This window comes from Pelobates fuscus, chromosome 5, assembly GCF_036172605.1.
Source record: "Pelobates fuscus isolate aPelFus1 chromosome 5, aPelFus1.pri, whole genome shotgun sequence".
NCBI lineage: Eukaryota > Metazoa > Chordata > Amphibia > Anura > Pelobatidae > Pelobates > Pelobates fuscus.
The window spans coordinates 126,229,516-126,256,990 of NC_086321.1; the positions used below are offsets into that span (position 1 = coordinate 126,229,516).

General features: G+C 40.0%; 2 protein-coding genes across 2 annotated transcripts in view; one reads left to right on the plus strand and one right to left on the minus strand.

The window, feature by feature from the left end:
- The window catches only part of HVCN1 (hydrogen voltage gated channel 1), a 30,447-nt gene extending 12,211 nt beyond the window's left edge, over positions 1-18,236 (plus strand). Inside the window, exons 2-6 of the mRNA XM_063456978.1 lie at positions 11,825-12,059; positions 14,333-14,437; positions 15,367-15,598; positions 16,884-16,996; positions 18,012-18,236. Of these exons, the coding sequence (XP_063313048.1) occupies positions 11,883-12,059; positions 14,333-14,437; positions 15,367-15,598; positions 16,884-16,996; positions 18,012-18,092 (708 nt within the window). The 5' untranslated portion in view covers positions 11,825-11,882 and the 3' untranslated portion in view covers positions 18,093-18,236. The remainder of the gene's footprint in view (positions 1-11,824; positions 12,060-14,332; positions 14,438-15,366; positions 15,599-16,883; positions 16,997-18,011) is intronic.
- A 1,910-nt stretch (positions 18,237-20,146) lies between these two features.
- Positions 20,147-27,475, minus strand: part of TCTN1 (tectonic family member 1) — a 42,113-nt gene continuing 34,784 nt past the window's right edge. The window contains exons 12-14 of the mRNA XM_063454244.1: positions 23,667-23,838; positions 21,593-21,715; positions 20,147-20,719 (exon numbers count right to left, since the gene is read on the minus strand). Coding sequence (XP_063310314.1) covers positions 20,573-20,719; positions 21,593-21,715; positions 23,667-23,838 — 442 coding nt within the window. The 3' untranslated portion in view covers positions 20,147-20,572. The remainder of the gene's footprint in view (positions 20,720-21,592; positions 21,716-23,666; positions 23,839-27,475) is intronic.

The following is a 27,475-nucleotide window of genomic DNA, read 5'->3' on the forward strand; positions in this document are numbered from 1 at the left end:
AGATCTACCTTTGGCGGGCCCATACCCCTGGAAGGGTGGAGGGCATAAGTAAGTATCACTGGTGAAGGCTGTCAAGGTTAACACTGGAGCTCTGCCCAGAGTGAAAGAAAGTCGGGCAAAGAAAATATGCAGAGGCAAAGTATTGGCTACTTTGTGAAAAAATGTGTGGGGAGGGGCGGGGGGTGTGAGGTTCTGAATACTTTCAGAATGTACAGTTGCTGCCCCCTCATTTGTCTGAAGCTACAACTCAGACTAAAATATATAAAAATAATAATTTAAATGAAAACTAGGGGGACTGAATCTAAAATATGTAAAGAGTGCTAGAGGGTCATCATGGGAAAGACATTCTGATACAATATTATGTGCCAACAGCTCCTACAGCACTGTTTAATGGGATGTTAACATTTAGTTCCTAAATATTCTTCCTTTTTTTTGAGAAGTGTGTTTACTTTATTGCATTATAACCACAACCTGATGAAACTTCCTATGGATTTTTGTAAAGGCACTCTCTTGAGTAAGATCCATGTTTAAAAAATAAGAATATATGAAATGGATGTATTGAAGTTTTAATTTAGATTTCAAAACCATTGACCACAATGTGATGGAACATCACCACATTTAATGATATGAGATGAAGGAAACTGTCCTCACTGAACTTAGATGTATGCTCCCTAAATAGTTATGTGACAGACCCACTGTGGGACTCTAGCACACAATGCAGTAAGGACCTCCTTGCAGACTTATTAGACTGTCGCCATGCAACTGGAGCATTAGGGGGAGGGGGGGAAAGAAAGTCAACGCTAGCTTAGTCTTCATCCTAACTGTTGCCCGTTGCAATATGCTTGGAGGACTCTTTCACTCTTTTGGAGGCAACCCTTCCAGACCTCAGGAGGGTTGCATATTGCAGCTAGTGTCTCTGCCTCTACACTGGAGGGGTGGGGGGGGGACCTTCTCAGAGTGAGCTACCCTGTGTCCTTCCTCAACTCTCACAGAGCTTGTTCACAATGGAGTAGCTGCAAGCGAGATTCCTGGCCATTCAGCCATTTCAGCAACATTTGCAGTCGCTATTACTGGTGTTCTGTACCGCCTGATTGCTTTACCTTTACCTATCAACTCTGGACTTACATACTTGTTATCTTGTTTTACAATCTATTATATCCATGTCTAGGTAGCTTGATAATTCTAGAGCAACTACATATATTAGACCTATTAATCTCGCCTAGCCTGGTGAGAATGTTATTTGACTAGCTTGATTTTATTACTGCAGTTACTTTGGAAAAAATAAAAATAGGGCTCATAGTCTCTGGGCATGAGGCTGCTTCTTAGGCCCCTCCACAGGTCTTTTAGTCTCTTCAAAGCATGTGAGAGATGAGGCAATGGGCCAGCTCTCCTGGGAACGTGGTACAAGAGGAGACGGGGGCTTTCCTAAAATCAAAGTATTCATAGCTGTGTCAATGCATGGAAATAACTAGAGTTAGAGACATAGAAACATAGAATGGTTCTTATCTGCCGTCACATTCGGCCCATCTAATCTGCCCAATCTTCTAAATACCTTATCTTATAGTTAGGATAGCCTTATGCCTATCCCACGCATGCTTAAACTCCTTTACTCTGTTAACCTCTACCACTTCAGCTGGAAGGCTATTCCATGCATCCACTACCTTCTCAGTAAAGTAATACTTCCTGATATTATTTTTAAACCTTTGCCCTTCTAATTTAAGACTATGCCCCCTTGTTGTGGTAGTTTTTCGTCTTTGAAATATGGTCTCCTCCTTTACTGTGTTGATTCCCTTTATGTATTTAAATGTTTCTATCATATCCCCCCTGTCTCGTCTTTCCTCCAAGCTATACATGTTAATATCCTTTAACCTTTCCTGGTAAGTTTTATCCTGCAATCCATGAACCAGTTTAGTAGCCCTTCTCTAAACTCTCTCTAAGGTATCAATATCCTTCTGAAGATACGGTCTCCAGTACTGCGTACAATACTCCAAGTGAGGTCTCACCAGTGTTCTGTACAATGGCATGAGCACTTCCCTCTTTCTACTGCTAATGCCTCTCCCTATACAACCAAGCATTCTGCTAGCATTTCCTGCTGCTCTATTACATTGTCTGCCTACCTTTAAGTCATCAGAAATAATCACCCCTAAATCCCTTTCCTCAGATGTTGAGGTTAGGACTCTATCAAATATTCTGTACTCTGCCCTTGGGTTTTTACGTCCAAGATGCATTATCTTGCACTTATTCACATTAAATGTCAGTTGCCACAACTCTGACCTATTTTTCTAGTTTACCTAAATCATTAGCCATTTGGCTTATCCCTCCTGGAACATCAACCCTGTTACAATATTGGATATTTGTTTTGGTCCGAACTGCAATTTTGTCCGAATTTGGACCAATCAAGTGATCTGTCAAATTTCCATACTCTGAGACAAAATGTACTTATGGAGAAACATTTGAATAGATCATTCTTCTGGCTCAGAGCCGAAGAGTGAAGGGAGGTACTGCGGGTGGACCGAGGGAGTGGAAAACCAAAAACAGAGGATGAGAGGCAGAGGAAGAGCGAGTGGATGTAGGGAGACAGGGATGGTGTGGAGGAGCTTAAATTAAAAATTGGAGGTAGGTAAGATTAGGCTGATCATCTGTTCACTGCACACTGTGTACACTAACAGTTGTAATTTTTGCACACAATTGTAGGCAGAACAGAGTTCCGGTCTGCCTAACGTGTGTGTGTCCCAGTGGTGCAATTAGCCCTTTGGCACAAAAGTTCAAATAGATCTAAATGTGCAGTGTTTCAAGCAAGACATACAGATTCCAACAACCATGGTTATTTCTAAAAGCAGAAATGGCTATGGTGGTTGGAGTACTCCTTTTAATATTAGGAAATTTGCTTCTGACCTTGTCGTCTGCAAAACTCTCTCTCTCTCACTCACACTCTCTCTCTCACACACGCGCACGCTCTCTCTCTCTCTCTCACACACACACACACTTCCTGCTATGATAGCAGTAAGTATTCTGCTTTGTCACAGACTGTCTCACCACGAGAACATGGGTGTAACTAAGCCGTAAATTTATACCCTGGACATATCAATAATCTTTCAGAGTAGTTGTATTTATTGTTAACTGTTTATTTCTACATTCAACAATTTAAATTGAGCAAATCAATAAACTACAATTATTTTGTGCGTTTGGGTGTACGTACATGTATGCAGTCACACAATGTTTTGCTAGAAAGTGGGTCACCTCGGCATATTTTAATATATAAGTAGCACATTGATCTAAAGTTTAATTTGTGAAAAATCATATGTCGGTTCATTTTAATGTAATGAAGGGGCTAAATTGCTTGGTTTTCTAGCAAGAAAATTTGAGGTAGCAAAGAACATCTTTGATTTATAATATAGCTTTTGTAAATGTCCTTTGAGCTGAGTATGTGAACTCAATGGGGAATCCACTTGGGACAACCTCTGGAATTCACAGAGCACCCAATTTGCATGTGTCACATTTGTCTGGAGCCAACAATCATCCATAAATGGATATCGAAGTGCTGAATTTGAGCTTCTTGTATTTGGGACCTTGGAAGGATATGGATTTGATTCTTTCGTCTGGGTATATTTCTGAAAACTCTAACTGCCGGGTGTCTTGAACTGAGAGTAGCTGTGGTCATGATTTTTGTAATGCAGGGTCAGTTAAAATGAATGGAAATGAGTTATGTAATTGTGTTGGAGAACGTAGGTAAGCGTTAAATGGATTTGAATTGCCAAAGTCTTATTTTCAATGTAAAATGTAAGTTTCTGATTCAATATGTGAACTGAGACTGTTTGGGTCTCCCAATAAGCATTTAACTGCTGTAATTAAATCAATCTGAACTGTTAAATGGCTTATCAGGAGCAGAAAAATGGCTGATACATGTGATCAGCTGATATGTAATCAACGCCATGTATGAAAAATGTACATGCTAGCTATGTGCAATAAATGCATTAATATGATATCAAATATACTAGGGCAAGTTTTTCCATATTTTATATGCAAATTAGTCTGTGAGCAGATGTAACTATAAGCCTGTAGATTGTTGTTGTGCTTTTTTGAGGAAAATATTATTTTTTTGTACATAATAGAAAAATAGTTGGTGATTTAATTGGCTAAGTAGGCTTAGAACTCATCAAAACTTATACGAATATCTGCCTACTTTGTAACAATCTTTTTAAACAGAGAAAGTAGTCTATGGCACTGATTTAGAATCCTGCACCCTGGGAATTGAATATTCCTTTTTTACAATTGAGGCTTATTCTGTTTCACATTTAGTATTTTTTTTTATTCTTTATTTTTTTGTGAAATGCAACACATTTGATTACAAGGCAACTCGAGGTATCCAATACTTGCAGAATACATATCAAATGGGCTTTTTTTTTATTTATTTTTTTAAATAGGTTCAAGCTAGGTACATGTAGCAAATACATAGGCTAGAACTATGTGCGCTAGACATGGTGATCAATGTCAGTATAGGAATAATATGATGAAAGCAGGCTTAGAACTGTAGCCCAGTATGTTACGTTAGACTGCGCTCTTAATTGTTACGATTTCATATATAGGGTGTTCGTGTCTATGGAGTTTAAAAATAGCGTGCTGAATATGTCACGTACTAGGCTTAGTGTGAGTAACAGAACTGGCAATATAACATGCTAGCAATACCACTGATGCCCCCCCCCCCTATGTCTACATAAAACAATGTAACAGCATAACAGGGTGCAAATATATGAAAGACTAGGGCATTGCAGACTGTAAGACTGTATTGGTGCTAGGACAGTCAATGTGGAACACCATCTATTCTAATCCAGGGGACAGTCATGCAAGTCATTAAATGACTTCCAACAGTCGCTACGAGATGGGAAGTCCCCTCCAGGCTATGCCCCGACACAGAGGCAGAAAAGATTGGCAACGGGTTTAAGGCAGCTGTTGTAGCCCAATCCTCACTCTGCAATTCAGACCTGATTCCCCTGCCGGGCATCACAGGAGCGGGCACCTGGAGTATCTGAGAGCGTGGAGGCTTCGTAGGCCTCCCCCCAGCTCCAGGCCTTGTGTGAGGTCTGCAGCCGTGGTCCACAGACTCGAGGGCTTGAAGAGGCCGGGTCTCTACCTTTGTGGGCTATGCGGAAGGTCCTGATCATGGTCCGCCGACAGCGGCGGGTGTCCTTCCGGCGTTGTGGCCGCTGTCTGAGGAACTTTACTTATGACCACTGACCTGGATGGGCGCATGGCTCGGATAGCTGGTGCTTGGCATGAGGCTTTGCCCGGGATGAGCCTGTTCTACTCCATTCCCCCCCCGCTTCCCAGCAATGAGTAGGGGGTAGTTTGGCAGCGCACTGCTCCAGTTTCTCCCAGAAGCAGCAGATTATGTCGTCCAGCCGCTTGTGTAGATGCTGAGAGAGTGTAGGCCTTAACCTGCGGGTTTCAGTCACCATTTTACCGTGCCCAGTGCAGTCGAGATGTGGGCTTTGAAGGGCCGCAGGGGCCAGTGGCAGCTTGGGAGCCAGTTCAGTGTGGACCGTGATAACCCCCCGCCGGTCCGTGGGGGACGGGACGGGGGACAGAGGCCTTTGTGAGAATCAGCGGAGTTTTGTGGCTGCGGGAGAGTGGGCGTGCCCCCTGGGCCCCCTGTGCGCATAGGCAGCAAGAGGTTACTGAGTGGAGCTGATCGGGGCATCCACTTAATATATCTGCCATGTGTGTCACAGTCCCTCTTTTTTATTTGCCGTGAAACCAGTGACATAAGTAAAGTGACTGATTTTATATAGAGGATGAAATGGAGACAACCAGGAGTTACAACATGCCATGCATCACAAAATCTAGACCTCATCCAAACAGGGTAAAAAGGTAGGCAGTCTCCATGTTCTGTACAACGAGGGAACGTCTGATCAAAATAGACTTACCAACTCACATTTAGAACAGAACAAAAAGGAAGGTGACACGAACAGCATGTCGAGTATAGTATATTATGAGAGATAGCGGCCCTGCAAGAAGGTCGTCGGTTCATCGGTTTGTGACTGGTAGTAAGAGCTACTTAAACTGTAGTTTAGTTTATTTCTGCACTAATTGAGGAGAATTATCAGAGCAGAGAATTCAGGTAGGTAGGCCTGCTTCCCCTATGTTTTTTTTTTTTGGCATTGTTTGAAAAACTGATATAGTTTCATTGGAGACAGGGCTTGGGGTGACTTTGCAATACAGGTGCCATTTAGCCCACTAGCCTTGTATAGCTTGGAGGAAAGATAGAAACATTTAACTACATAAAGGGAATCAACAGAGTAAAGGAGGAGACTACTTGTATATTTAAAAGAAGGGAAACACTACCACAACAAGAGAACATAGTCTTAAATTAGAGGGGCAAAGGTTTAAAAATATCAGAAAGTATTACTTTGCTGAGAGGCAGTGGCGTACATACCGGGGTCGCGGCTGCGACCGGGCCCGGCCCACCAGGGGGCCCGGCCGCCCCTGCGACCCAGTATGTACCCACTGGGACCCTGCTGTCACCCCACGGCCGGTCAGGCTGGCGCGCGAGGGAGCTGAAGAGGAAGCACTCAGCCAGGGAGAGTGCTCCCTCGCGCGCCAGCCTGGCCGGCCGCCCAGCAGCACCACTGGACCCCAGGGAATCCCCTCAGCACTACAAAAGGTAAGGAGGCTGGGGGGATTAAATTTTTAAAAAAAACGTGTGTGTGTGTGTGTCTGCTAGTGAGTGTCAGTGAGTGTGTTTGTGTGTGTTAGTGAGTCTTTGATGTCTGTTAGTGAGTGTGTGTTTTTTCAGTGAGAGTGCATGTTTTGTAAGTGAGTGTGTATGTCTGTCGCTGAGTGTGTCTCTGTCAGTAAATGTGTGTGTCTGTTAGCTAGTGTGTATGCTTCTGTTCGTGAGAGTGTGTGTGTGTGTCTTCAGCACTTGCCTTTCTCCAGCGCCGGACTCCCATGGCGCTGGGGATCCCTCCACCTCTCAGCTCCGAATGCACATGCGCGGCAAGATCCGTGCACTCATTCAAACCGCCCATAGGAAAGCATTACTCAATGCTTTCCTATGGACGTTCAGTGTCTTAGAATCGCGGAAGCGCCTCTAGCGTCCGTCAGTGAGACAGCCACTAGAGGCTGGATTAACCCTCAGTGAAACATAGCAGTTTCTCTGAAACTGCTATGTTTTCAGCTGCAGGGTTAAAACTAGAGGGACCTGACACCCAGACCACTTCATTGAGCTGATGTGATCTGGGCACAGAGTAAGCGCGGGGTGGCCCACGGATCAATTTTCGCACCGGGGCCCCATGGGTCATGTGTACGCCACTGCTGACAGGGTAGTGGATGTATGGAATAGCCTTCCAGCTGAAGTGGTAGAGGTTAACAGAGTAAAGGAGTTTAAGCATGTGTGGGATAGGCATAAGGCTATCCTAACTATAAGATAAGGCCAGGGACTAAGGAAAGTATTTAGAAAATTGGGCAGACTTGATGGGCCGAAAGGTTCTTATCTGCCGTCACATTCTATGTTTCTTAAAGGAACGCTATAGGGCCAGGAACACAAACATGTATTCCTGTCCCTATAGTGTTAACCCCCCTCCACCTCCCTAAATATAGTAAAATCTTACTTTTATTTAAGTCTGAAGATGCTGGCTCTGCCCCTGTCTGCCTCAGACCTGCCCCTGTCTGCTGACATAATCAGAAGTGATGGTCTGAGCAAATCACAATGCTTCCCCATAGGATTGGCTGAGACTGACAAAGAGGCAGATCAGGGGCAGAGCCAGCATGATTCAAACACAGCCCTGGTCAATCAGCTTCTCCTCATAGAGATGAATTGAATCCATGAATCTCTATGAGGAAAGTTCAGTGTCTGCATGCAGAGGGTGGAGACACTGAATGTCAGTGCTGCACACTAGGCAGGACTGCCCAAGTAAGCACCTCTAGCAGCCATCTGAGGAGTGGCCAGTGGAGGTATCACTTGGCTATAATGTAAACACTGCATTTTCTCTGAAAAGACCGTGTTTACTGCAAAAAGCCTGAAGAAAATGATTATACTCACCAAAACAAATACAATAAGCTGTAGTTGTTCTGGTGACTATAGTGTCCCTTTAAGTTGTCCTACTTGTGAGGTAGGTACATAAATACATTAACTGGGGTACCCTAGCTGCATTAATTGATTCCGAAATTCCCTTGACTCTACATTCATGTTAGGCTCCAGGCATCAATCTCGTTTACATGCATTAACAGGCTAACCGGCTGTCTTTAGTGTAATGTATAGCTCCACCATGGATTTCAGCATTATCCTCTGAGAATAACTTGTGAATGTCATTCACAGGGGGACATATATTTATTTATTTTTTATTTTTTTGTGCTCTATCAATTTTGGAAATAATTTTTTCGTTAATGCATCTCGATTTATCAATTTTTCAAACACTTTTCCCGACAGAAAAATTATTTTCACTTCTTTCTTTCTGCCACTTTTGGATGTCTTCTGAATGGAGATTTCTGTAAAAGCTGTCACTTCATATATCACTTTTCAAACACTAATGTCCGTATTTAACTATCACTTTTTAGAACATTTTATAAATTTCCCCCAAATATGTGATATTCCATTTTGTAACAGTTTAGTTCCCTGCTCTGTGCGGTTAATGGTGCCTGCAGACCTCTGAAGAGAGAACTAAATAACGTGTGTTAAGAAAGCAGTTAGTGATGTCCCGAACGGTTCGCTGGCAAATAGTTCCTGGCGAACATAGCTTGTTCGCGTTCGCCACGGATGGCGAACATATGCGATGTTCAGTCCGCCCCCTATTCGTCATCATTGAGTAAACTTTGACCCTGTACCTCACAGTCAGCAGACACATTCCAGCCAATCAGCAGCAGACCCTCCCTCCCAGACCCTCCCACCTGCTAGACAGCATACAATTTAGATTAATTCTGAAGCTGCATTCTTTTTATTTATATATATATATATATTATTTTGTTTGTGTTCATTATACATTATCCCCCCCCCATAGCCAGTAACCTGTGTTTATTATACATTATCCCCCCCATAGCCAGTAACCTGTGTTTATTATACATTATCCCCCATAGTCATTTATCGTTGGACCTAGACAGCATGATGTCTTAGGCCGGCCCAGAGATTGAGTGAGTGAATAATATAATATATATGTTCAGAAACATATTAGTAATATACTAACATATTAGTAACATATTAGTAATATATGTAAATCGGGTTCATGCAAAGAGGGTGAAAAGGTATGGATGAGTAGTTTGGTTCGTTTTAGAGGTTTGTAGAGAAAGTATATAGTGATCATGATTTTTAGCGATTTCCAATATTTTTAAGGTGGTCTCAAACAAACATAAAATGCTATATAAAATTTGTGGGAATATCGAATAGTCGTGTACAGTAAATCAGAGAGGGCTCAGAATATCGAACCATCGATCGGTAACCTGGATGAAGTAGGGGGTCTATCTGTTTTATTAAATACGCGGTAATATGCATTTAATGGGATAGGACGTTAGGAAAGGTGTGTGATTGGGATAAGTGGTTGTGGCTGTATTTACCTTATCCTGGGACCGACCTGGCTCCTAAGCTTGAGCCGCGCGTGGCTGGATCACTCCTGCCTCCACACGAGTCGCATGCGACTTGATCTCCTCTTCTGACTCAGCCGCATGCACTGACCGCAGTGATCGGTCACGTGGCCCGCCTGGCACTAGGAGCACGGCTCGAGTCACGAGCTCGCTCTTAAAGGGGCAGTGGGAGCCAAAAGTTGATTCAGGCTCCCATTGGCCCACGTCATTCCAGCACCCCCATACACGAACGTTTTAGGGGCGTAGGCATGACGTGGGCCAATCACTGGTGTAACAGTAGTGTATATTAAAAGAAAAAAACTAGAAATTTGACTGTAAAATAATAGTCAGTTTCCTTCACACATTTCAGGGCCTGCCAGGGCACAGTGTCACACCAGTGCAACTCATATCTGGTGTAACAGTAGTGTACATTAAAAAAAAAAAAAAAAAAAATACAGGGGGCTTGTTGTCACCTTTCGGGGACCCTTGGTGTTGTACGTGGCTGGGTGGAGGAAGAGGCCTTCAATGACATCAGTGAGGACAAGGAACAGGACATGGCTAGCTTGGTATCCAACCTTGTGCAAATGGGGAGTTTGCGGTTGTGCAAATGGACTGTTTGCGGTTGTTTGCGGTGCGTTAAATGGGGAGTTTGGTCTGTCACTGTGAAGCGGGCGTAACCTTACACTACCTGATCGATACAACATCATACCTGATGTTTTAAAGCACGTTATTCCAAACAATTTAGGAATGCTAGGTGATTTATGCCCTTTATGGATTAAAACCAGACTCTGCATCAACTATGTAATTTTTCATGGGAGTTTTGCCATGGATCCCCCTCCGGCATGCCACCGTGCAGGTGTTAGTCCCCTTGAAACAACTTTTCCATCACTATTGTGGCCAGAAAGAGTCCCTGTGGGTTTTAAAATTCGCCTGCCTATTGAAGTCTATGGCGGTTCGCCCGTCCGCGAACATTTGCAGAAGTTCGCGTTCGCTGTTCGCGAATGGAAAATTTTATGTTCGCGACATCTCTAAAAGCAGTCATTCTAGGTGGATGAGAAGCCATCTTGGCTTATGAGTGTTCAAGAACAAGTCCTCTCTATCACAGAGGAATAGTCTTTGACATTTTGGTTATTTTTGCTCTTGGAAAACGGATTACCTGATGTGTGTGTGTGTGTGTGTGTGTGTGTGTATAAGTAGATGGTCAAAGTTGATATGAATAGGGTAAAACCTAATTTAAAGCTGCATCTGCTCACGCTGCCACTAGCTGTGCCCAGAAACCATTCAGACTGCATTATTTTTACAATATATCTGCCCTAATACTTCACTAGTTTTATGGAATCATTGGAACACTATCTATGAATATACCGGTTCTTATCTCAGACAAGTGGAATTTCCTATACCGCATCATGAAGACGCCTCAGGTCTCGGTTTTTGTTTTGTGTACTTAGTATTTCAAGCTAATGACTTTCTAAACCATAATTTACAGCGTATGTCATGCATTCATGACCTGGTGCTATTTACAGTACAAACATCAGCTTTGTATGGATCATAAAAAAATAACTAGTTTTGCAAGACACTAATCAACATCAATTTGAGTTTTAAATATAAGCAGTCATTAACATTTTTATTTATTTTGCTTCTTATAAATAGCTGGTGTGTGGTTTTTTTAAAAAAAAAAGACAATTTTCCTTTTTCTTTTCTTTTTTTTTTAAATGATGTCATCTGTTCTTTATTTAGTACTTTGATTTTAGTAAAAAAAAAAAAAAGTAAAACGAAAATTGCATTCAAGCCAAAGTGTATGATTGCCTTTAACCTGTACTGCTTTTCTTCCTCCCCTCCCCCCCATATTGTACTCCTTAAAAAAACAACAACCCCTCCCCCCCCCCCCAAAAAAAGCCCCAAAACCTTAATAATCTAACCTTGGATTGATTAATTTTGAGCCCTTAAAAATATGTGAATGTCTTATTGTACATACAACAATATAATTCATATGCCCATATTTAAAAAATAAATACATTTAAAAAAATCAGTATTACAAAATGTACATGGGGATTTAGGCCAGAGCGCAGGTAACGTTCTCTTTGGTTTTTAGTATTAAAAATGTGTCCAAGTCTTAAATATGGTTCTTGTGAATCAGTCCCCCCAGCCAAGCATTTGCTATCTGTTTATATTTTTTGGCAGCTATGGATTAATTTTATGCTAGGTAATATCTGCACACACCTTTCTGTTGGTGTTTTATTGACTATTTTGGAATTTTTTATTTTGTTTTTAGGTTGGGAATACTACTCTTGTTCTATATAGTGTAATGTGCTTAAAGTAACACATCAAAGATGGCTAACTATCTTGACCACTTTACGTCTGTGGGAGATGTCCCCCAAGAACACAAGGAATTCCATGCGGAAGATGAGAAGCATGACGAGGACGTAGAAAAGAAACCCCACCCTTTCACATCTGCCTATACCTTCAGGGATGCGCTTAAATGGCTCCTCAGCAGCCACAAATTTCAGGTACAGTGAGAGTAGCATCTTTTTATAACTTAATCTTAAGAGTCTAGTGGAAAAAATTGTACCACATGTGGACATCAAGATGCCACCAGCTCATATTTTATTAGAACACCCAATATAATCTATCAGCAATGTTGACCGAAAGATTACCAACTCCTATTCCATGCTACTGTCGGTTGTCATCACCAAAGTAAAATACTGGCCTGTGTGATTTTGTCCAACTGTATTCTTTGTAGTCCATCATGCCATTGTAAAAAAGCAAAATAAAGTTGAGGAACATGAGTTGCTTAATGTTTCAATCTTTCTACCTTGGACGGGTTGCTCTAGGAGGTTTTCCACAATATAGCTTTACCAAAACTTGCTATTCAGTAATTACACTTTTATCATATAATAGAACACAAACCACAATCTAGCATGGACTAGCTGGGTTGTTAACATGTATGAATCAAATATGAGGTTGCCATCTTGGAGGGAGTGGAAACAAGCTTTTGTTAAGTATATGATATGTATAATGATACCATTTTTTTTTTTGGGGGGGGGGGGGGGAGGTCGGGGTTTATGTATAATTTTTCTTTTTAAATCCACTATCATCAGACAGTTTGACTTTTACAGAGCGTACACATTTACTTGAGGAATTGTATGTATAATCTTATGAATATGATATAATATATCAAACACAGAAGAATGGGTTCAGTAAAAGATGAAGAGGTGACAGTGGCAATAAGAGAGTTGCAGAGGTATAGGAATGAGTAATGGGCCCTAGTGACGGGCACCCTCCAGGGTTCCGGGACTCAGAACACTCGGGGGCTTAGCCCAGCTCGATGGATATCCCTCAGCAGGGGCCTGGCTCTTTAAGAGCCTTACTGGGCCCCTGTGATGTCAGCCAGCTGGGAGGAAGTGACAGCCTGTGACTTCCTCCCAGCTATATGGAGAGCGCGCCACAAGGGAGTGGAAAAATAGAGAGGAGAAACGAGTGAGCTGCTGCCACATATCAGCCTCAGCCAGCACCTCCATTAAGCCACCCTCCTACAGACAAAGTTAAGCTAATTGGCTGTAAATAAATTGTGACGTATGTGTGTATACCTGTTTGTGTATGTGTCAGTGCGTATATGAAAATGTGTGTTTATGTATGTGCAGACACCAACACAGCATGCAAACACACCCCTGCAATAAAACACAAACATTACATACAAAGAAACCCCTGCACTCAAACTCCAAAATTATATACATACACACCCTTTCACTCAAACACCAATACTACACACCATTATACACCCACATTTAAAAGCCAACACTACATCCAAATACAACAATGCAAACATTACATACCAACACACCCCTGTATTAAAACGCTAATATTGTATGCAAACATCAGCACTACACACAAAAGCACACCAGCACTATTTGCTAGCACACCCTAGCATTCAAACACTACAGACACCGCTACATTCCAATGGTAACCCTACATACAAATACACACCTACATGCACTCACATACTCTATACAAAGACATACTTACATTTAAACGAACAAATACTGCCCACAAATACAACCCTGAAAGAATGGGCAAATGGTAGATCCCCATCTGTCATACAACTTTCACAATACTATGCCAGCTGGTGATCTATCTTTTCACCACTCTTGTTCTAGATAGGGGTCCAAAAAAAAAAACATTCTTGTACCAGGGCCCTCTCTACATTAGTTCTACCACTGCCCGTATAGCTGCCCTCTCTCTAATTGCTTTATCTAAATAACCTCCATCTGTAGAAGATGTAACTTTCAGAACTCTGAATACCAACACAAAATTAAATTTGCAGCGTTGCACTCAAATGTGAACAAACTCCTAACAAACTGGCACATGTGGGATTGCTACGTGAAAGGGTCCAGGAACAGCCTAAACCCAGCAGAAGTCTTTCAGTCATTCAATACAAAGATGAACGAGGAGTGGGAGAAATCAAGTCTCTGTAGGGTAACTGGACATGTGTTGGGTTTTGAGAGGTCGGCATTCTAAATCAACACAATTGTTGATTAGTGATCATTAACGTGGGATGGGTCGATTGCTTTACCTAGTGAATGGGAAATCATCCTAGTTCTTTAGAGGTACGTCTGCACGTATAATTTTGTTTATCTGCATATGTGACAGAAATTGTATATTGGTATATTGTATTATTAGGTTTTATCTTTTGTACTACTTTGTATTGTGCCAAACTACGATTGCTTCTTGATACTATGGAATGGTTGTTGATATATATATATTTTTTTCTTTTCTTTTATAGATTGCCATTGTGTGTCTTGTTATTCTTGATGCTTTGTTTGTCCTCGTTGAGATCCTTTTGGATTTAGAATTGCTTGTAGAAAAAGTTGACCACATCATACCAGAGGTAAGCTTCAAATGTTTGTGTATTAAACATCTCTAAAATTCACTATTATTACTATTACATTTCTTTACACTTGCTCCTTAACCCCTACCTCCCCCCAAAAGGCCTGCATATTGAGTCTACCTCTTCATACTAATAGACTGCCTTCTCCACCCCTATAAAAGGACTTGAATGCAAGCATGCAAACCGCATCCTATTAAACATACATATTTTACCTACTGTATCTTAACCAAAACTGTCCTGTCCTAAAGCTGCTTATAGCAAACTCTTGACATTTTGTGAATGTGGATGAAATTTAAAGGGTCACTCCATTCTGTGGTAGAGAGCCACCATGCATTTTCTCCATCGAAGAGACACACCTGGGTTTCTTCTCTTGTCATTCATTATTTATCTGAAGCGGATACAATTCTAATCCTGGACAATGATCATAAAACACATTTGTAAAATAAAGAATTCTAGGGACACACTAAGCACCATAGCCTGCACCCGCCCCTTTCTTACACAAGATTTTTTTGGTTTTGGATAAGTATTGAATACAACTAAGAGTATACTCTGTGCTGCTGTCAGCCTACACAAGCATTTATTCTCAGTTTAACTTATAACATATGTTTGAATATTAGGAATTAGGCTTAATGTGCTCTTCAGCGGGTGCAAAACCCATGTCTGTAGAATCCTACCGTACATTTTATTTAATTGGATACGTTCATGATTAGCATCTGTGATTGATATCAATGCAGAAAATAGTATGGTACATACGTCATCCATCAGGCTGGCTAAGTATCCTGGGAATTGTAGTCCCCAAAACTTTGCACTATACAGGGGTTAGCCATCATTGCTGGCAAAAAGATTCCTAAAGTACATTTCTACTATAGATGTGTGATTGACAAAGCATCCTTCTAACTTTATTTTTGTTTTGACTTTTATTTCCCTAGATTTTCCATTATTTGAGTATTTCTGTCTTGAGCATTTTTCTTGTGGAAATTGTTGCAAAGCTATATGCTTTCCGTCTAGAATTCTTCCATCACAAATTTGAAGTTTTTGACGCTGTTATTGTGATAATCTCCTTCATCATTGACATTGTCTATATCTCTCGGGAAGATGTATTCAGTGCAGTTGGGCTACTGATTTTGCTTCGGCTTTGGCGAGTGGCCAGGATAGTGAATGGTAAGTGTTTATTCATTTATTTGTCCTCTTCCACAAAATATACATTGGTTGAGTTAAATGACCAATATAAATTTTAACTTAATATAGCAATCTAATATTTTACTTAGCTTTTTTTTTTTCCCCCTTCCATTAAATGAAGGCGCAAAGTACGGTGTCATGGCAGTTATAACTTTTAGCCATATAAATTAATTATTTAAAAAGGGTTACTTCAAGCACTATGACTACTTTCCTGATTTTGAAGTGGTCTTGGTTCCAATTTTGGAACCAAGACCACTTTTTGTGCAGCTTTTTGCTATGAAACACTGCAGTGTTCAACTTCTCTGCTGCCAGAGCTGTAACTTCACCCCTGGCCACATAATTGGGGCTACTGACAATCCTGTGCACACTTAGTGCCAGACAGCCAATGACGGCACGCACCCTCAGTGCTGCTCATGTCCACCTTTCCTAATCTCCCTCCCCAGTGAGTAGGACTGACTTGAACTATGGAGGATAAAGCTACAAGAAGAATGTGGTGCTGGATCAGGGGTTACTGTAATCAAAACCAGTGTAGACGGCCACTAGAGGTGGAGTTAACCCTCAAAGGTAATTTTTGCAGTTTCTTAAAAACTGCTATAATTACCGTTTGAGGGACCTGGTACTATGCACCCAGACCACTTCAATCGGCTGCAGTGGTCTGGGTGCCTATATTGTCCATTTAAGGCAAGTGTGTTTTGACAACTATGGCCCTAAAGGGGACAATGCACATCAAAGTACTTTAGTGCAAATTTATACCCTCCCTAGGACGAGCTGCAATTTTGGAACTGAGAGATTGCAGACACATATTGAGGAGTGCAGAGTGCAATTTCAGAAATTCTTTACATTTTGGGTCTTAAATTTGCACTTTTAATTTAATCTGAAAGATTCAATGTGATTTAAAAGGGACATGCACCAGTTGATATTTTGATTGAAGCTTCATATTTAACTCATACATGAGAAGAAATGTGTCTGTGGGACAGGGGTTGAACACCCCTGCAGTGGAGGATTAAACATAATTGTAGAACCACTGTCTACTGAATTTTAGATGTATCTGGTTGTCCTGTATTTTAATCCCTTACTTCCATCCTGCTCACAGCCTTTTTCTGATTTTAGTTTTACATGGGAGAGGGTGGGGCAAGGTGGAAGTTAAGGCTAGCTCTGGGAGCTTCTAAAGTTTCTAAAGCTGTGAAATGGTTTGACAATCTCCCCTCTCCCAAACAAAATCTATGCCCAAGGATTTCTAATAAGCAGAATATTTAATAATCCACAGGTGTCATTCTGTCTGTAAAGAGCCGTGCAGAAGACAAAATCCATAAGTTAAAACATAAACAAGATGTGTTACTGGCGAGAGTCTCACAACTGGAACAGCAGTGTTCTGAACAGGTAACACAGGTTTAGTTCTTTTTTTAATCGAAATTTTTAACTTAATGATGTCATGGGTTGTTTTTGTTTTACCATATTGAAACAGCTAAGTTGTCTTACGTGAGATTAAAGTTTGCATTAAGCCATAAAATGGTAGTATTAAATTACTTTAGTATTCATTTGACTGGCTGTGGCTATGAGTTCTGAGGGACATTTTTAACTTTTTATTCATTTTTTTCTGGCATTGCACATGTAGGTTTTGTACTTTTGCTAGCCAAGTAAATACATAGACATGCATGCCACCAAAACGATATCACCTCCTAAGCCCCACTTACCTACTGCGTTGGCTCCCGCATTAAACCAATAGAAAAAGATTTCTTGGCAGTGAGGGAGTATACATAATGACTCCCTCCATTCTTACTGCATTTACCTACTTGGTTGGGTTCCTTATAAATACATACCCATGAGCAGCACATCTGATTTTATAAAAAAAAAAAAAAAAAAAAAATTGGATAAGGGATGCCATATAGTCTCCAAACAAAAACAAAAAATTCCCCTCCCACAATTTCAGTAAATAAATTTAATAAGAAAAATAAATACATAATTTTAATTATATTAGATATCCAAGAACAGTAATTGTATATAGAACTGCTGTTTCTTATAACTTGTTTATTGGCTTATTAGTCACGCATCACTTGTAGAAGCAAACAATACAACTCTCTGAATGCTTCTCATTTTAAACAAGTCTAGAAATACAGCACTTTGTGTTCCATGACTCATCGTAGAGGTGAGAAGTAAAGTAAAATGGTGCTTTATCACCCAATGATGGTCTGAACGTTCTCTTGGAGCATTGCCTTCTTCCACAAGTTAATGCTAACCCACACACTGCAAATGGTTAAACTAAATTGCCCATGATTCTCAGCTATTAGTCTAGTTGAACTTCCTGAAAAGTATGGTTCACACTTCTGCAACGCCATGCTTAAGTATTACAAAAATGTGCATTAAATGTTGTATTTTTCATTTCAATTTTCCACAGGAGCAAGAGATTTCCAGACTACAGAAAGTACTACAGCAACATAATTTAATTCCGGATTCATCCGAAGCAGCACATTCTTGATTTTTTTTTTTTTTTTTTCCAGTAAGCGTTTTCTTGGCCCATATTTTATGTCTAATTCTATTTTAATGAACATCATGTTAAAAAAAAAAAAAGAAGCAACATTTGTATATTTTGATTTAGCTTTATTGTATAAAAATACATATTAATTTCTCAATAAATAAAAATGATTTTTACACATGTTTAAACAAAACAGTGGTACTCAAGGCTTCTTGACAATTTGTTCTAGTAGAAAACCAGCAGTTATATATTTATTTATTTTTAGATTCTTGGTGCACATGCTGAAAGTGTCCACCATTATTTGGTTTTATATGGTTTAGTGTCAGTGATATACCTTTTTAAAGATGCATAGCCATTTATTCTAGTTTTTGCATAACCCAATAGCTAACTGATATGGGATCATCCTTTCATTATGGGGGGAAAAAAAAAGTTTATAACTTATAAACAATGTATGGGTATGCTAGGCATATAGTGATTGTGTGTACAGGTTTGGTTATGGAGCTACAACACTACTGAAGGAATGTACTTGTATGCCACCTTCAAAGCAGATGCTCAAGTGGGTCTGAAGCATCAAAGAGTGCTGACACCCACATACAAGGTGTGGTTTTTATACTTTACTTTTTTTAAAGCACCTCCTGATTTGAGGAATGCAGTTGAGCCAAGGATGAGAGAGTAACGGTCACTTTCAGAGAAATGGCAGTTCCTCTTCAAGTGTAAGGTTTCGTCATTCAACATATGTCTTCACCTCTTTAGGACATTGAACACAAACTATAAGGGACCGTGTCTCTCAGACATACAACTGCTTGTTCATGCTTGAGTGAAGTCTTTAATCCGGTGCATGCTGTATAGGTAAATATTCTGGTGATACGGCATTACCAAGGAGAAGCATAATAAAGAAGTACTGCTGTGCTTCTAATGGGTGACTGTGCCATTCCATGAGCAGGGAAACTCAAAATTATATCTATTTGGTCTGCACTATTTAGTCATTTTATTATAAATTTTAAAGCACAAGCACACGTTCGTACACAAACACTAAGCTGTTAATGTCATTTGATGAGACATTTTAAGGTCTGTGAGGGTACCCCATCTTTTAGGTGAGCTGACTTTTTTAGTTCTTTTTGTGGTGCGATCGCGCTGACCCGTTTGTTCTTTCATTTTAGATGTATGTTACGGCTTTCCACATAATAAGCAGAGTGGAAATTGTCACTTTCTGCAGCAAGCTAAAGCAGATCTAGCTTTAGTGCTGTTGTTTTTACGGATTGTTTTTTGTTTAAGTGTGCTATATAAGGTAAGAGTACAAAAGTAATGAGATGGCCTCATGTAAACATAATATATTCCCAGGGTCAATGGAGTCTTAATCTGGCTGTTACGAACTTTAGTGCAATATAAGGAGAAATTTTTCTAATTGGAAGCAGTCGATCCCAGCTCTCCTTACACTTCAAACGGGTGACGAATTTTGAAAGACCTGTAACTTTTACCTTCCAAGGATGTGTACAAAGTTGCCGCAGTGGTCCTGAGAGTGTTTACAAAATAGACTGTTCCAAATTCCCCAGGTGAACTCTTTACTCCATGACTGCAGCTTTGGGAATTACGCTTTCTTAGAAGACTCTGCATACTTGTCTATGTAGAAGACTGTTCAGCAATGTACACATACCTACAAGCTATAATGAATGTAGGGTCTCATTCTTTCTTTGGTGATGCTGTACATACCCCTGTCAGGCTTTAAAAGGGACACTATAGTCATCAGATAAGCTACAGCTTATTGTAGTTGTTCTGGTGAGTATAGTCAGTTCCTGCAGCCATTTTCAGAGAAAAGGCAGGGTTTACATTAGTCTAGTGACAGTCAGATGGCCACTAGAAGTGCTCCCTGGGTCAGTGCTGTAGAGTGTGCATCACTGATGTTCAGCGTCTCCAGGCTCCGCTCTGAGGAGATGCTGATTGGCCAGCTGGGTTTTGGTCCTGCCCCCACCCCTCCTCTTTGGGTGAGACCATCAGAACTGACAATCTTAGCCAATCCAATGCTTTCCTACAAGGAAGCTGATCTGGGCCAAAGCCAGATGCGAGGAGCCCTGTGCAGCGCTGGAAAAAGGTGAGTAAATTAGTTTTACAGAGCTACAGAATTTGCTGGTGTTTTATAAAGAATAATAGGGAGAAAGGGAGCCGACCACCTAAATGGTGTTTTAGAACTATAGTGTCAGGAATACACATTTGCATAACTGATACTATAGTGTCCCTTTAAGTATATCTCTATGGACGGTTACATCTTTCAAAGTAACCTTGCATTTTGCATTCATTCTGTCCATGTTATGGATCATGTTGCTAGAACACAACATATCATTGTCATGTTTTTAATGTTAAGATATTGCTTAAATCCTGTCTTTGTGGCACTTAAACATAGCAGGATAATTCCCACTGTAATCATTTACAGCTACCAATTAATATTTACAGAGCTAAATCAGATAACCTAATGTGCTACCTGCTAATTATACAAATGGGTAGAAGAAATCAAAGGGCAGCTTGGCATCAAAGGTTGGTTGAGCTTTGTAACCAGGTTCTGCGGATGCAGACACATCAACAAAAGTGACGGAAGAGAAGATCTGTACAAGTTTTTCACTTCCAAGAAAAGCTGTCTATAAAGAGGGGGAAACCATTAATAATCATATACAGAGTGAATGTACAGATTATCATTGTTAGGTATTAGAAGTTCAACACATTATAAATCGCATCCATGTGGTCAACAGGACAAATTTAATATGGGTCATATTTGATCTGTTTACAAGAAATGCATGCATTTACAGTACAAAAGGCTAGGTTATCCTACATTTGCATTGCACTTAAAGCCTGGATTATGGAGCTGATAAATGCAGAGCTGATGCTGGCATACAGCAAATCACTCCATTATTTTGTCAGTCAACAAATGAATACACGGTGCAAATGCATTTGGTGTAAGTCTCCCAATCAACCCTAACAGTCAGGTACAGGTGCTAAACAAATAGTCTATGGATTATTTGTTTAGCACCCAGCTTACAAATGAGGATTAATCTTTGCCACAACCGGGTTTACTGGCCAAGTCATCAAAGTGTAGAAAGAGTGAATAGGTTTTAGTAAATAAACCCCAAACTGAATTTAAAGCTTTTGGCACGGTAATTAAAAAAATAAATCTCCAAATCAGTGGTTTTCAGTTTGGCTATTTTGACATAAATGTTAATTTTGTCACGTATTAAGACATGACATCTTCATTCACCCTAATTATACAAATGGTACATTGTAAATATTTATGTTAGCGTTTGATAAAGTAATATGGTTGCTATATGTTAGGGCTGTCTGCCCTGGAGTGCTCAGTTACTCAGACTGTACTCTTGCATTATCATCACACATTCATATATACACTTGACAGCCAAAGATAGCTAAGACATTTTTTTAATAAACAAACTGCAGGCTTCAACAATCCAAGTTGGACAATTTCTAGAAAAAAATTGCTGAAAAAATAATTTTCTACTTACCGGGATAGCATTGTAAGTAATCTTTTGTGTAACATTCACAATCTGTGCTTGAGGATTAACCAATGATCCATATTTAGTCCATCTCACTTCTAGTTCTAAAGACACTGGCATTTTACACGTGTTCTAAAACAAAATAGAAGATACATATTACATGTATATATATATGTAAGTTGTTGAAATTTTACTGGCCAAGACATTACTAGGGTCAATAGAGTACAGCAATGGCAACCTTCTACAAACACCCCACCCCCGCTTTTATTTCAATTAGAAAGGTTTAGCTTTAAAACCTTTAATTCACTCACTGCAATATTTGTCCTATAACTTGTATATGTATTTTGAATCTGTCTGCATTTGACCCTGCTTGATATAGATTCCAGTGATTGCTTCAGATTTGAATGCTTTACAGGGTGATTAAGAACGTTCTCATGCACCCACTTTAACTGCTATTGCTTCCATTTTAACAAGCCATAAAACAAAAGTTTTGTCTCCAACTGGAAATTTTAAAATGTATGTGCTAAAAGTATCATGATTGTGGAGTATATCTACCATGATGCTGTGTTAGCATTATGTCAGTTTAGGTCTGTGGCTACGTAGCCCTACACGCAGCAAACTGCGATAGAAAGGTGTCAGAACACACAGTGTATCTTGGCCAGCATTACGTTTTCCAGCAATCTGAGCTAGAGTAGTTCTGTGTTATTGAAAGAGACTCCCCATGTGCAGCAATGAGCCTTGGGCGCCAATGACACTGATGCTGGTTCACTGGTAGTTCTTCCTTGTACTACTTTTGTTTTGTACTAGCCACTGCCTACTGGGAAAATCCCACAAGACTTGCCGTTTTGGACATGCTCTGACCATGCTGAAATTTAAGAACTGACTGTTTACTTGCTTCCCCATATAACCCCACCCCTTGACAGGTGTCATTGAAATAATATAATAAACAATATTCACTTAATCTGTCAGTGATTTTAATGTGGTGGCTGATCAGTGTACTTACCTGAAGTTGGCCACTGCAGGAGCCATCCATCTTCTACCAAGTGCTTCATCTACCAGGAGTTGCGTCACTACTTGACTTTCTCACATGTGCAAGAGTACAACACTGAGGTCTATTGAGGATCGAGAGAGACTGTGGTATTCTCTATAGCAGGGGTTCCTGACCCAGTCCTCAAGTACCCCCCAACCAGTCCATAATTTAGTGATTACCCTGTTGTGTCTAAAGTGGGTTGTTGTTTTTTCTTCCTTCTTGTAAAAACACCTTAGACACAACTGGGTAATCCCTAAATCTTGGACTGGTTAGACCCACTTGTGTAATCTGTGGGAAGGTTCCATACTGCCACTGCTCTTGATTGCAACCACTGTGAAAATCTCCATCTATTGTCATGTTTTGTGAAACTAGGATTTGGCCATAAGACATTTTTGTCCTTACTTTGAACTTCCAATGCAACCAAAATAATTTATAATACAGTCAACATGCTTAATTCATAAAATCTCTTTATAAAATATTCAAAAGCAATATTGTTGTGACAGCCCCTCTAGGAGAGAGAAGTTTGAAAGTACAGTGGAACAAACACATTGCAAAAGTGCCACAAATACCTCTATCAAAAACGTGGAATTTCAGAAAACCCTCCATCAAAAAGAGTTTAAAGATCTTTCACCTCCACTCAATTTGTGGTGTCCCTGATATTATATTAGCAGGACACTAAATATATTAAGAACTCCTGCTCTGTAAATTGAACCTTAATCACATACAGGAGGCTCCTGCAGAGTCTAGCAAGCTATTAACAGAGCAAGGGATAATACATTTTAAATTAAACAGAATTTGCAATAAATGAAGTGTAAACATTAGATGACTCTTTGAAGGAAGTGTTTAGGAAGGTTGCTTTTGCAGCCCAAGTCTCACCTCCCTGCATGTGACTTACACAAAGTGATTTATCTCGTAAATGGCAGAGAACTGAGCAGTAAAAATGTTGGAGCATGATCTATACACCAAAACTGCTTCATCTAGCTAAAGTTGTTTTAGTGACTATTGTGTCACTTTAAGGTATAACAGGACAAGATTACAGCACAGAGATCTTACCACTTCTGTAGGAGTAACAGCAGTAACATCAACAATCGGCACCCAGTCTAACACATTCTGTGGTTGAGAATTTCCAAATGAGGCTACATATTCTGGGAACTGCTGGTCTCTTAGAACGTTCAGGACAACATCTGCTGCAAGTTGGCAAAATGCTGTTTCAGAGTAACTAAGACTTTAAAAAAATAAAATAATCAAATAAATTATTCTGAACACATGGAGTTAATACTGAAAGCAAACCATTACCACAAAACAGAACAGCTAATTTAAAGGAATACCGCAACACTTTATTTACGCTAAATTAGTGAAAATACTAAAAAGTTCACTTATATCAGACCAGCAATAGAGATAGTATAAGGAATAACCCTAATTTATAATGAATTGATATATGCAAATAACAATGACAGTTCTCATTCTAGTAAATAACCTTGTACATGTTTTTTTTGCTTTCTTTTTTAAGTGTGTTTTTGTGAATATAATAATAACGGTATATTGTTTATCTGACTTCTCATTTTTTTCCTTTTTGTTAATCTATTTTTATTGAGGTATTGGTAGAACAAATTTTACAAGTATGACAAAGCTATTGTAGGACAGAGGATTCTCATATGTAAGAACAGTACAAGAATAATGCAGAACAAATAATATAGTGGCATATGATGCAAATATAAGGAGATGATCTCTGCCGAGAGATTAAAGACTTATTTCAGAGACCATGGGAAGGTTAGGCGGCGTGAAACCCATTACTGCTTATATCCTGCTTGCCACATTCTGTTGGCCTGGAACCCATTACTGCATATATCCTGCTTGCCACATTCTGTTGGCCTGGAACCCATTACTGCTTATATCCTGCTTGCCACATTCTGTTGGCCTGGAACCCATTACTGCATATATCCTGCTTGCCACATTCTGTTGGCCTGGAACCCATTACTGCTTATATCCTGCTTGCCACATTCTGTTGGCCTGGAACCCATTACTGCTTATATCCTGCTTGCCACATTCTGTTGGCCTGGAACCCATTACTGCTTATATCCTGCTTGCCACATTCTGTTGGCCTGGAACTCATTACTGCTTATATCCTGCTTGCCACATTCTGTTGGCCTGGAACCCATTACTGCTTATATCCTGCTTGCCACATTCTGTTGGCCTGGAACCCATTACTGCATATATCCTGCTTGCCACATTCTGTTGGCCTGGAACCCATTACTGCTTATATCCTGCTTGCCACATTCTGTTGGCCTGGAACCCATTACTGCTTATATCCTGCTTGCCACATTCTGTTGGCCTGGAACCCATTACTGCTTATATCCTGCTTGCCACATTCTGTTGGCCTGGAACCCATTACTGCTTATATCCTGCTTGCCACATTCTGTAGGCCTGTCCTGGGTTTAAATACATTTGACTGGCCCCCTTTACTCATACACACATATCTGCCATGGATGAATGAATTGGCCATTTATTTATTTTGCAGTACTGGCTAGGGACATTTTCCCACCATTTGGTTCACATATCATGTGATAAAAAATATTTAATCAGGGGAAATCCTGATGAAAGTCCTGGAAATTACTGAAACGTTGATCCTAATTTTAAATATATACTGGATTTTATAGAAGACCGTGCGTGCAACTATTTCTCTACCTCGTTTGGATACAGAAAGCTCTGGCTTGCACCTGGCAATAAGATAAGAATTCAGCCAGTGAGCTTATAGCAATATATATGTGAGCTTATAGCAATATAATATATATAAATAATTTTCTCTGGCTGCTCCTCCCTTTCTCCCCCTCTATTACTCACTTAATCTGTGAATAAAATCTCTATTTATTTAGTATTAAGTGACTACCAATCCTCTTTTTTTTTTTTTTTTTTTTTTTTTGCTGTCAGTCATGTCTTTTTTTATGTTACTGTGAAATTCAGAATCGCATTAAAAACAAACATGCTCAACCATTGCGCATTTCAGTTAGTTCATGATTCACCTACAATTAATCTAAATGCCCAAATTTGGACAAAATGCATTTCAGAACCAAAAGAATCTCCAAGTATTAGAGTCTAGAACCCACAATTTTAAAAATCAACTGCTTCTTTAAAACATTTTTTTTTTACAAAAACCCCAACAACAAAACAATAACCCCTCACTCAAACTAAATGTAAAAAAAATATGCTCAAAGTGTTGTAAGAAGTATAGAAGAATTTGAATACAAAATACACGTGCAGCGTTACAGCGATCACCAAAATGTTGTTAGGAAAACCACAAAGCCTTTTGCCTATTCATGTGCAGCTCCTTCCTCTGACGCCCTTGTGGGTGCATTACTAAGCTATGTAATAACTTAAAACAACTGAAGAGGTTATATAGTTGCCAATATGCACTGAATAGCACTCTCTCTTTAAATGGCACAATCTTCTTTAGAAATGAAGATTTCCTACCCCAAACCCCCCCAGCCTGAGGAAATGGAAAGTGATTTCACATACAGGAGATGGATTTGCAATAAGATGGGTTACACTGAACTGCTTGCAACACCAATACATTTTCCTTTACTGCATAGCACAGTAATGACGTTCAATTTTAGTATTCAGTGGAGAGAAACTATATATAAATTTTTTTACCCTAAGCACAAAAACAGCTTTACTTAATGAAGCAGTTTTGCTGTAAAGAACATGCCCATGCAGTCTCACTAATCAATTCTCTACAATTTGGGAGTTGCAAAAATGAGAGCTAAACAAATTAGGCTCTTTTTCAGGTATCTAGGAAGTCTTTGTGATTTTTCAGCCAAGGTATGGCTTGGGCTGCAAAAATAAAATGTATAAACAAAGTAATTTACCGTATATACTCGAGTATAAGCCGACCCGAATATAAGCCGAGGCCCCTAATTTTACCCCCAAAAACTGGGAAAACTTATTGACTCGAGTATAAGACTAGGGTGGGAAATGCAGCAGCTACTGGTAAATTTCTAAATAAAATTAGATCCTAAAAAAATTATATTAACTGAATATTTATTTACAGTGTGTATATAATTAATGCAGTGTGTGTGTGTGAGTGCTGTGTGTGTGTATGCAGTGTGTGTGTGTATGCAGTGTGTGTGTATGCAGTGTGTGTGTATGCAGTGTGTGTGTATGCAGTGTGTGTGTATGCAGTGTGTGTGTATGCAGTGTGTGTATGCAGTGTGTGTATGCAGTGTGTGTATGCAGTGTGTGTGTATGCAGTGTGTGTATGCAGTGTGTGTGTATGCAGTGTGTGTGTATGCAGTGTGTGTATATGAGTGCAGTGTGTATGAGTGCAGTGTGTATATAATGAATGGAGTGCAGTGTGTGTGTGTGTGTGTGTGTATGAGTGCAGTGTGTGTATAATGAATGCAGTGCAGTGTGTATGTATGAGTGCAGTGTGTGTGCATGAGTGCAGTGTGTGTGCATGAGTGCAGTGTGTGTGCATGAGTGCAGTGTGTGTGTGTATGAGTGCAGTGTGTATGAATGCAGTGTGTGTGTATGAGTGCAGTGTGTGTGTGTATGAGTGCAGTGTGTGTGTGTGTATGAGTGCAGTGTGTGTGTGTGTGTATGAGTGCAATGTGTGTGTGTGTATGAGTGCAGTGTGTGTATAATGAATGCAGTGCAGTGTGTGTATAATGAGTATGCAGTGTGTGTATAAATGAGTGCAGTGTGTATATGAGTGCAGTGTGTGTGTGTATGAATGCAGTGTGTATATAATGAATGCAGTGCAGTGTGTATGAGTGCAGTGTGTATGCAGTGTGTGTATAATGAATGCAGTGCAGTGTGTGTATATGAGTGCAGTGTGTGTGAGTGCAGTGTGTGTGAATGCAGTGTGT